This window comes from Podarcis gaigeae (genome assembly GCF_964106915.1).
Source record: "Podarcis gaigeae genome assembly, contig: HAP1_SCAFFOLD_202, whole genome shotgun sequence".
Taxonomy (NCBI): domain Eukaryota; kingdom Metazoa; phylum Chordata; class Lepidosauria; order Squamata; family Lacertidae; genus Podarcis; species Podarcis gaigeae.
In genome coordinates, this window is record NW_028153308.1 from 1 (window position 1) to 11,304 (window position 11,304).

Below are 11,304 nucleotides of genomic sequence, written 5' to 3' on the forward strand. Positions count from 1 at the left end.
GTGCGCTCCCGCTGCTCGGTCCCAGCGCCTGCCAACCTAGCAGTTCGAAAGCACCTCCGGGTGCAAGTAGATAAATAGGGACCGCTTACCAGCGGGAAGGTAAACGGCGTTTCCGTGTGCGGCTCTGGCTCGCCAGAGCAGCGATGTCACGCTGGCCACGTGGCCCGGAAGTGTCTCCGGACAGCGCTGGCCCCTGGCCTCTTGAGTGAGATGGGCGCACAACCCCAGAGTCTGTCAAGACTGGCCCGTACGGGCAGGGGTACCTTTACCTTTACCTTTTTTTTGCTCATGTTGCTTAGAAATGTTTTTAGATGTGCTTGGGTGTTTTGAAATGTCTTAGTTGGTCTTTAAAATATCTTTAAATATATATATTAAATTATATTGCTTTAACTTGCTGATGTTTGTCATCCTGGGATCCTTTGGGAGGAAATGTGGGGTAGAAATTTAATCCTCCTCTCTCTGTGGGCTCAGTTGGTACCAGCAGGAAGAGGTGGTAGCAGCCCCACGACCATGGCCACTGTCAAAGGGGAGGGGGTCTCCTTCCCCCTTCTTTTCCCATAGATGGCTGGTTCATTTACCATCTGACCCAGAGGCCCACTGGGGTGCAGGTCCCAAGGACACACCAAAATCCAGAATAGTTCCTGTTTTTGTGGCATCTTTTTTTCCCCCAAAGGGAGAGGAGGCTGGCCTTCTGCCGCAAGCCCTCTGCCCGCTTCCTTGTGAAATGCTCGTAAGCAATTTTCCTTCTCTTTCCGCACCCTAGATTCAGAAGGCGTCTTCCATGACATGGACAGTGACACCATTGGCCATTTGGGTGACTGCCTGCTGTCAGCGGCTGAAGCCAACCTCCTGCAGACCCGAGTGGGCAACCCCATTGACCGGCTCTACTCCATGCAAAGCTCCTATTTCACCTCCTGACCGTGGGGACGTTCCTGGCTCTTCCACCTGATCTATGCCACTCTGGGCTTAGAAGTGTGGAACAGCACGGAGGAGCAAGCCCGTTGCATTTGGAAGGACTCTTTGGACCCTGCAAAGTGAAGGAGGCATGCAAGGCTGCTGGGCGTTTGAGGGCCAAGCCGTAGGTGCTGAAGTTGAGTCTCAGAGGACTTTGCTGCACTGCCTCTGCCCTTGCCCTTCACCCAGTGTCCTAGAGATGGACAATTTCACATTGTGTAGCTTGTATTTCTAGCAGTGTGTTTTTGTGCTTAAACTGTGTAGGGCATTAAGGCTAATTTGATGCATCACCAGCAGGGACGGGAGACCCGGCTCATGCTGGGAACAAGGTTTCCAGGGCCACTGGGCTGCTTTTCATCCAGCTTGTTGTTCCTTGTTAATACTCTGCAATCTTGGCACAACTAAGAGCTTACTTTTCAGGAACATGAGGAGTCTGAGAGGTGCTTTAGAAACATTAGGTTAGTTTTATACTTTAACAATAGTTAAATGCCACTCTAAAGAATTATGGGAAATGTAGTTTGCAGAAGGTCCTGAGAGTTCCCCACTAGAGCTACTTAAACCCCCCTCCAGAGAGGGGAAATGAATGTTAAACTAGATATGATTATAGTGAAAACATGCTCTTAGATTCAATGTGTTCCAAGCATCTCAAAGAGAGGGTCTAGAGCAGGGGTGGGGAATCTGTGGCCCTTCAGAGGCTGCCAGGCTGCAATTCTCATCAGCTCTTGCCAGCATGGCCCAATGATCAAGGATGATGGCAGCCAGAATCCAGCAATTGCCGGAGAGCCACTAGTTCCCCATCCTTGCTGCAGATGGAAGGCAGTTTTGCTCTCTGTTCATCCTTCGACTCCCTTGCTCTTGAACACCTCCATCTTCTCTTTAAGCTCTGCCCCAAATACTTTCCATTGGCCACTTGATGCTTGCTGGAGATTTCACACAATATATTCCCTGCAGGATGGTTTCATTAGCCAAGGCAGCACAGCAGACCTCAGAACAGTTCCTTCCATCATCATAGCAGCAAAAAAATCTGGATCCTCTTGTCCTGTTTAAAAACCTCCAAGGAAGGAAAGTCTACCACCTCCCAAGGGAGACTGTCCCACTGTTGAACAGTTCTGACTGTTAGAAAATTCTTCTTGATGTTTAGTAGAAATCTCCTTTCTTGTACCTTGAATCCAGAGCAGGAGAAAACAAGATTGCTCTTCTTCCCTGTGGCAGTCCTTTAGATATTTGAAGATGCCCCGTGTATCTCCTCTGTGATTCACGATGATCCATTGCAGGTTACAAAATCATTATATGGAGGGAAGCCCCTTTTGTTGCAGATGACCTGTGATGTGCCTGGGCAAAGCAAATATCTGGAATGTGCCAGGAGGCAAATGATCTTGTATAGAAATGTCCAGTACAAAACCAGACCTCTCTTCTAGACTGGCCACCAACATCAATGCTGCTTTATAAACAGCTCTATATATATAGTTCATATTTATCTGCAGATCAGTGTTTCAACAACAACAAAGGTGAAAAGAGCATCATTAGACATGCAGAGGCCGCTGAGATGATCTTCTGTCAAAGTCATCTGTTGTTTTTTTAAGGCAGGTGCCCATTTAAATGCAAGTAATCAGCCCTGGTTTAATTACATTTTGATGAGGGGGGAGGGTTTTGGGAAAAGGAAGATTCCCCAGTCTGAGTGACCTATGCGTGGGCATGTTGGAAGGGCTTCCATCCCCCCCCCCTGCCCACAACAGAAAGTGTGTGGTTGTTATGTGTGGGGTGGGAGATAGGGGCCAACTTCACTCTCCCAGGCACCCCATGTCCTCTCAGTGAGTGAATCATGTGCAGGTGTGCTCCAGTGAGCTAAATGGGCTTTCCTTCAGGTGTGTCCAGGACAGCAGATCAATCTGTAATGGTTCACTGTAGCCAAGATGTAGGATTGTGCTCCCAATGGACAGTGGGAAAAGCAATTTGGTTGTTGTGAGCTCTGAATATATCTACTTGTTGAACCACCACTTGTCACACATTACTCTAAGTTGAGCTTGAGAGGGAGACTATAGAGAAAGAGGGCTCCTAGCCTGTCCATGGGCTGCCTGGGGAGCCTGGCTTCGCCATCAAGATGTGCATTTTGGCTCATCAAATGCCAGCTCAGCTGCCTGTTTTGACCATCTCCCAACGCTTCCAGCAGTCTGACCACATTCTTGGTGTTTTGTTTTAATTACTGCATCATGTATTTATACCTTCCATCATCATCTTGTTTGAAAAGTTGCAAAATCTGTTGCAAAAACTGCAAGTGCAAGCGGGGTTGTGAGATTGCACAGCAAGCTTCTGTTGGAAACTTCCAGAACATTTACCCCCAAAGCCTAACTGCAGAAACAACCAGCACATTTAGCATGAATGTGGCGACAGCACTTCCAGATGGGCCCTACTGCGCTCTACATATTCTGTTTTGTCTTTGGGCAGAGAGACCTTGGAGACCTTGTTCTGACAGTGCTTGAGCAAGGGCCTTTTAAAAACTGGAAGCCAGAGGTTCCTTGGAGTCCCCACCCCCTGCTCAGTTGAATTCATGCGCTGCTTGATTTGCCCCCAACTGTGAGGCCCAGGACAATTAACCCCTCCAGAAAGGCTCTACCTGCAGCTGGGAGCCACAGGAGAGCTTCTCAGAACATATTGCCTAACTGTGGTTCCAATCTGCAGCCCACAATCTAATTATTTCTGCTTGGCCGTGTGCTAAAGTTGCACTTTGCATCCTGTTACACACAGTGGTCTCCCTGTCTTCAATGGAAGTTGCAGGGTTGCAGCACACATGGTGTAACCAAAACAGAAAGCTTTCTTTCATGGGTCAGGAAGCTGTGGACCTCCAGGTGGACTACAACTCCCATTATCCCTGTCACCAATGGCCATGCTGGCTGGAGCTGATGAAAGCTGAGAGTCCAGCAACATCTGCAGGGCCACAATCCAGTGGGGCAGGAGGAGAGCCTTGCAAACCCCACCAGAATGAATGGTTGAAGGTCAACACAGAACACCCTGCTGAGTGGCACCCTCTCTGTAGTGTTCCCCTCCAGCAGAGGCATTTGCTCTAGATTTTGGGTCCAGAATGAGCTTCTGAAAGAGTTTCTATCCATCCGCAGCACACATTGGCCAGTGTACTCCATATACAAGGCCTGGTTGGGGAGGGATAGGGGAGACCCTTACATTTTCATACCCGTTGTAATCTAGTGTTGTGTTGTGCTGTGCGGGTGTCTTTGCATGTGCATTTGGAAATTAAACAATAACAAAAACTCAAAGCCAAGCTTGCCTACATAAACTGTCTGCACTTTCAGCTCTTTTGAGATTCAAGCCAATTGGTGAAATCCCGAGGGGGGTGTGTGTGTGTAAAAGAACAAATAATTGTGCTCTTCAATGACAGTACTTGTTGCGCTATCTCACTGGCATGGGCCAGCCTACTAAAACACAGAGATGATGCACCATCTAAGCTGGTGCTAGTTAGAAGAGAAACCCTCTTTCCCTCAGATCCGGCTTGCACAACCTGGGTCCCAGAAAGCCGACTGCAGCCCACCAGGCAACAATGGTTGCCCTCCAGGGACCTGCTTTTAAAAAGTGAGGCAGTACCACAGGGGAGTTGACAGGCCTCCAGCCAGCTGCATCATACGGCTGCACTTGCCTTGATGAGGCACAAGTTGTGCAGGATCATTGATTAGGCTAGGTAAGAGTGTGAAGCAGCCCACAACCCCCCCCCCCCCGATAAATTTCATCCTCGGGAAACATCTTGAACTCCTGGCTTTGATTCTTTGCTATGTCCAGCTCCTCCGCTCTCCTCCGCTCACACCCAAGAGCCTTGTCTTGCTTTTGGCTGGACGTCAGCCAGTCAAAACCAACGTGCATGGAATGCCGTTCCCCCAGCGCCCTGAGCCTGTCTCACAGAGAGGCATTCATCTCCCCCGAGGAGCCCGTCGACACCAAAGGCTGTGGTGCTGATTAATGGGCATGCTCAATAGCGAGCGAGAAGCGGGGTGTAAAATGAGGACATTTTTCTGGATGAGGAATTAAAGGCAGAGCTGGCCATGAACTTGCTCTGATCTGGGCTGCGTCCACATGCAAAGTTCCACTCGGGGAAGAGGTGACAACTGACAAAGCCGCTTGGTGCCATGTTCTCATCCAGTCTGACTCCACAACTTTGGGGCAGAAGGGAGTGGGATTGACATACATGACTGCATATGCGAGTGCAAGAATCACACCACCGAGTTCTGTTTTTTTAAAAAAACAAATTACCTTTCATTTCACTGTGCTGGGGGGAAAAAACTATTATTTATGTCACACAAAGGAGAAAACAGAGGCAAAACAACCCAAAGAGCTTTTGTAGCCCTTAGATCATTTCTGTATGGCTTCTTTCCAGAACTTTTGAACACTAAATGAAGCCAGTCCAGAGATGGTTTCTCGTGCCCCGTGGAAATCAACAGAACAGAACAAGCTAGTTATAAGTCAACATGAAGTTGCAATTTGTACAGCTAATTTCCTGTAGACTGAAGCAATTACCTCCAATGCAACCCAAGAGGAAATCATCTTAGACAAGGGTGCTTCAAAATGGAGGTTGGTATATTTTAGCGTTCAACGTGCTGATGCCTGAAAGCTGCACAGGGACTCTGCTGATCTCAGTTCTTGATCATGGTAGGCTAGAAAGAATCAGGGTAAAAGCACAGTCCGATCAAGGAATTGTGGACCACTTCCACACTGGACAAATCTCACCTTTGATGCAAATTGCCCCAATTTAGCACTACAGCACTAAGGTAGTCAGCAGACTATGCTGGTAATTTAAACATGCCAACTCCTATGTCTGTTGCCAGCTCTGGATTTTGGTCATCACATCCTCTTAAACAGAACTCGGAGTGGCCACCTGGAAGAAATGTTGCAAGCAAAATATGACTTAAGCACCTTGCACTATGCAACCACTTATGTGATCAGCAATGTTATAACCAGTCCCAGTTAGAAGTGGGAAAATAATTTGCTCAAAAGAAAATGGGAAAGTCAGCTTCCAGACCCTTAGGAAAGCAGTGTGGTCTTCCTAAAATGCTCAGAGAGCTGGGAGAATATCCTCGAAGCCCCTGCTCCCAGCCCCCTTCCTAGTAGGGGAGAAGACTTTGGATCCTTCTATTGTTATTCTAAGCTTAGACTCTGATCCATTCCTCTGAAAACAAGCACTTTCCTTTTATCACTTCCTGCTGCCCTACCCACATTTTGCCAACAAACAAACTTGCAACAGCATCAAGCAATGGCAGCACCTGTCACACTCAAAATCTTTTAACCAGCACCCTTTAACCATAACTTAGTTCGTAGGGACACAGTCAACCTTTGTTTCAGCTGAACCACATCAGACTCTAGGCAAGGAAGGGAATGATTTCCCCTGCCACACCAGATTGTTCTGGTCAGGAAGTGCTTTTGTTTGCAATCTCGATGGTACACCCCCAGCACAGGTTTAGTGCCTCCAGGAGAAGCAAGCCATGCAATGCGTTTGACTAAAGAGGGGATTGTTTTCCTCTTGTTCCAGCCTGGTTATAGGTGCAGTGGGGATGCTAATCCGTCCAGAAGGTGGTAGTTATTTCACATGAACCAAGATGGTTCTCCTGCTGAGATAGTGCCCTCTACTGGCTCTGGGCAAACACAATGCAAACATCTACCTCCTGTCCCCTGCTCAAGGAGAAATGACACTTTAGGCTGCATGGATTTTGCAGGGAAGATCCACAAGCAGAAAACCAGACTCCTTTCTGTTCCCATCCATGTATTTCCCTGCAAACTCCTGCTGATCACCTTGAAACTGGTTTAGGTTATGTGTAGGTAGACTTCATGCACCAGCTGCTAAACTGGACGATTAGACTGCAAGAACCACAAGAGACTGTTCTGGTCTTTGACTGCAGTTTATTGCACTGTGCCTGGATGAGCTCCAAGAGGGCTCACACAGAGCCACACACTGGGCTCCAAGAGGCAGGGCTGGCTTTGCAGATGGAGCTGAGACTACCATGGTCATGCCTATGTGCTTCCCATGGTTTATTGATCAGAAGCTGCACTTCAATGTGCCACACTGAGATGGCATTGGCAGGCATGGCTGCAGAAATGGGCTTCCAGGACCGGGAAGCAATTCTTGTGACCTAGTAGATCTTGAGGATGACGTTGTTGCCATTCCTGGAACCAGGAACCTTTAATCCAGTCGACACCAGAGAGTTAACACAGAGGAGATCACCTTTTTTGGTACTGAAGGAGAAGGAGAGAGGGACAAAGAACAAACACAGCACAAATGAAAGGCCTATCAAAACAGTACATCACAACAGGTGGAATTCAACGTAGTGCAAAATGGGGGATGTGTCCCTGGAAGGAGGTCCATTTGCACAATGAGACTTTTCCTCCCTCTCCTCTCCACCACATGCCCCCTAAACCGTTCTGGAGATCCCTCCAACCCTCCAGAGCAGATTTAATGGGTGTGGAGGAGGCTAACAAATGCATTGTGGAAGTGGAGCAAGTGTAAAAGGTAAAGGTAAAGGTACCCCTGCCCGTACGGGCCAGTCGTGTCCGACTCTAGGGTTGTGCGCCCAGGGACCAGCGCTGTCCGGAGACACTTCCGGGTCACGTGGCCAGCGTGACAAAGTTGCATCTGGCGAGCCAGAGCTGCACACGGAAACACCGTTTACCTTCCTGTCAGTAAGCGGTCCCTATTTATGTACTTGCACCTGGGGGTGCTTTTGAACTGCTAGGTTGGCAGGCGCTGGGACCGAGTAACGGGAGCGCACCCCACTGCGGGGATTCGAACCGCCGACCTTTCGATCAGCAAGTCCTAGGCACTGAGGCTTTTACCCACAGCGCCACCCGCGTCCCGGAGCAAGTGTAGTCCATCATAAAGTGGTTCATCTTTTACAGTGCCACAAGACTCCTTGGAAATAGAATGGCAGCAAGGATCCTGGCGGCCTGTTTTCCAAATATGTGCCTAGAAGAGAAGATGGAGACAGCAGGGGAACAGGAGGCCTCATGGGACTCTCTATTTTCAAGGCTGATGGAGGCTTGCACACTGTTACCAACTTAAGACAGGAGAGCTGTTTGGCAACCGAGAGGTGAGAAGAAGTCCCTGCCAGTGCAATTTTATCTGGTCCCTGGCAGGCCGACTAAGCAGTAATCGAGTGCTGCTTATAGGAGAGGAAGAACAAAGGCTCAAGTGAGAGATATATTACCACCTTTGGAATTGTTTGTAAAGAACAGCTATGTAAGTGTATTTTTGTAGTTCCAGGCTCAAGCATGCATGGCTTAAACAGAGAAGTGTTTACTCTAACAACGGCCACAACTGGATTGGTGGGTTAGCCTGTTTGGCAAAACACACTCCTGGATCACTGCAAGAGTGGCCTCCCAAGAATGACACATGCATGCACATGGAGAGCGGGGGGGGGGGGCGCCCTCTTACATATCAGTTTAGGGCACCAACCTTATGTGGCCAGTTTCACCTGGTCAGCACAGAGCAGGAATTTCTGGACATGTTCAGTGCAGTTGGCTACAGACGTCTGGTTCAGTTTAAGACACTGTTCGAATGCAGCAAATGGTTCAGCACAATCGTGGCGGATTTTCTGTACAATTGGGCTGCAATGAAAGCCACACAGGTGGTTGTGTAAAAGGTGAGAAATTGACAGATACTCTTGTTTGAATGGTTGGAGAAATATCTCACTTTGGCCTGGCACATACATCGCAGTAAGCTCAGCTGTGGCTTACCATTCATGAGCAAGTGTGCTAAAATCATGCCTTCCCCTCCTTCCCAAAGCTGAGAGAAAGCAAAGCACAGAATTAGCATTAGCAATTAGCAAGCAGCACTTGTGGCTTCTGCTCATGATTTGTTTAGAGAGAAGCAAACCATGACCATTGGGTCACACTAAGCCAGTGCTTGAGTTTGTTCCCTTCCAGCTTTGCAAAAAGAGAGACAGGCAGGCAGGCACCACTGTAGCAGAATGCACCAGTATGCTTGCTCATTCATGGTGCACCTAGACTTAGTGTGTCACTCAAACTGCGTCTCTGAGTGCTAGTGCATTGTAGTTGCTAAGAGAGTGAGCCAAAATATCTTCAATTCTCACTTGGCCCTGAACTTACTTAGTAGCCTTTGGCAAACCACTTTATCTCAGTCTTTGTCCCCACACCTGCAAAATGGGGATAATATAAATTATTATACTTATGGATTACTGGGATAATGAACACTGAGCACTTTGGACATTGTCATGGACCCAGATCCCCTCCACAAATGCCTCCTATCCATTCTGCCACTAGACATGTCTTCAATAATTACCCCCAACTCCCATTATGGTTTCCCCTGAACTCATAGAGCTCTCCCAAGTTTCCTACGAGCTCATTTCCACTCATTTAGGCAGAGTACAGGATAGACATTCCCCAGACACAGGCCTAATTTATACACAATGCAGACCACAGAGAAATTGTTACCCGTGTAGGCTTCCAACATGCACTGGCCCCCTCACACAGTGGCTTAGAAGCAGTGCTACTTTTCTAGAAAAAGAGGTGCCAGAACTCGTCTCGTTCTCTTACAAAGGCAATGGTGCCCCCCTGGGAGGAGCCAGAACTATAAAAAAACGCCCTGCTTAGAAGGCTACTAGTCACATCAGTTTAATGTGTGATTTAAGCACGGCATTCAAAGTCAGGCTTTCCTGATGTATGCATATAAAAGGAAGTCACATAGAGGAGGAAGAAAGGTTGTTTTCTGCTGCTCCAGAGAAGTGGACACGGAGCAATGGATCCAAACTACAAGAAAGAAGATTCCACCTAAACATTAGGAAGAACTTCCTGACAGTAAGAGCTGGTCGACAGTGGAATTTGCTGCCAAGGAGTGTGGTGGGGTCTCCTTCTTTGGAGGTCTTTAAGCAGAGGCTTGACAACCATATGTCAGGAGTGCTCTGATGGTGTTTCCTGCTTGGCAGGGGGTTGGACTCGATGGCCCTTGTGGTCTCTTCCAACTCTATGATTCTATGATTCTATTCTATGATCCTGTATAAATCCAGCCATTCAGTCATTGCTTTGAAAGTAGATCCCCAAGCGGGAGGGGGAAAAACATGCACCAGAGGGTTGCCCCCCCCCAACAATGATGCATCAAAGTTTTATCGCACCAAGATGGGCTTGTGGTACGGAATGGTGCCCTGCTTGGAAACTTACTGGGATGACGTGCACTTGGCCATTTCAAGCTTGAGCTGGTGACAGTCCTGCTGCCAGGAGGAAGGGTTGGCAGCCACACACTGGCCATACTGCTCTGCTTCTTTTCGGCAATGCCGGGCGGTCACCTCCAGGGCCGCCTGCCTGTGGGGATGGAGGCACAACAGCATTCATTAGAGTCATCTGATCCAACATGGATAGGATTCCAGCGCAGGTACATGGAGAGCCCTGTAATTTACAGAGTCTCTGCCCCCTCCTCAAAGATTAGCCATGCTCCCTAATCCCTGACATTCGTGGTTATCACTTTGCCATTATTCCACATGCTCCTGGCAAAATCACACCCAACACGTAGGAAGAACTGCTTTGGAGTGCATTGCTAACATCAGGATGTAAATGTAAAATTTCTAGAATTTTTTTTTAAAATGGGGGAAATGCAATGCTCTTTTCTTTTTAAGTGCTCTTTACAAGTCATTTTGTAACATTAGAAGCATGAAGTGCATAACTTGGTTTACCACAGAATTATAAACAGCTCAGGACCGCAATACCTCAAGGACTGCCCCATATGAGCCTACCTAGACCCTGAGATCATCCTCTGAGCCTCCTCTACATGAGGCCTGGAGGGTGGCAGCAGGAGGACGGGGCCTTCTCTGCGCTGCCCCCCCCCTTTGCGAAATGCTCTCCCCAGGGAGACTTGCCTGGCACCTCCATTACACACCTTTAGATGCCAGGCGAAAATATTCTTCTTCAACCTTGGGCTTGTTTAATGTCTTAATTGTGCATCCCGCTCTTTGTCCGTAGTCTCGGGGCATAAAAATGTCACAGCATAAAGATGCAAGATGCCTTTGTGTTGTAGCCCTGGGGGTCTCCCAAGCCAAGCGCCCTAACCATTAGGCCGCGCTCTCCCTCCCTCCCACCGCACTGGGCTTCCGCTCAGGCGCCCCACTCACATGTCGCTCCTGCAGCGCCGAGGCCGGATCCCGTCCTCTGGCGCGCATGCTCCCTCCCGAGGGTGTGTCCCCATCTGCGCATGCGTGCCAGGCTCTCTCGGGCAGCCATGACACTGGAGGCCATGGCGGCACCGGCGCGTAAGACGCGCTAAGGCCACGTTGTATCGCTGCCCCGCCACTGCCGCGGGAGGGGCTGCGCATGCGCGGGGGCTGCGCGCCAGCCGGGCTCGCGGCTGGGCCG

General features: G+C 48.9%; 1 protein-coding gene across 5 annotated transcripts; it reads right to left on the bottom strand.

Moving 5' to 3' along the window:
* Positions 1–6,829: 6,829 nt before the first annotated feature.
* On the bottom strand, positions 6,830–11,279 carry LOC310837184 (coiled-coil-helix-coiled-coil-helix domain-containing protein 5-like). 5 transcript variants are annotated; one of them, XM_083757336.1, is made up of 4 exons: positions 11,064–11,279; positions 10,120–10,256; positions 8,399–8,550; positions 6,830–7,182 (listed from the first exon to the last, which is right to left on the bottom strand). In XM_083757336.1, exons 1-3 carry the CDS (start codon positions 11,262–11,264, stop codon positions 8,400–8,402), a joined length of 489 nt encoding a protein of 162 aa, XP_083613462.1. In that variant the 5' UTR covers positions 11,265–11,279; the 3' UTR covers positions 6,830–7,182; position 8,399. The 5 variants fall into 5 exon arrangements, with proteins under 5 accessions (XP_083613462.1, XP_083613464.1, XP_083613466.1 ...); XM_083757338.1 differs by having other exon boundaries at positions 10,120–10,260; positions 11,064–11,186; XM_083757340.1 differs by lacking the exon at positions 11,064–11,279 and adding an exon at positions 10,689–10,720 and having other exon boundaries at positions 10,120–10,260.
* Positions 11,280–11,304: the final 25 nt, after the last annotated feature.

Bases quoted from the DNA above. Each gene is read 5' to 3' on its own strand.
- LOC310837184 (XM_083757336.1), bottom strand. From the start codon at position 11,264: ATGCGCAGCCCCTCCCGCGGCAGTGGCGGGGCAGCGATACAACGTGGC. The intron at 10,257-11,063 runs GTGAGTGGGGCG...CCCCACAGGCAG, and splicing joins CGGCGCTGCAGGAGCGACAT to GCGGCCCTGGAGGTGACCGC. The intron at 8,551-10,119 runs GTAAGTTTCCAA...CTTTCATTGCAG, and splicing joins GCCAAGTGCACGTCATCCCA to CCCAATTGTACAGAAAATCC.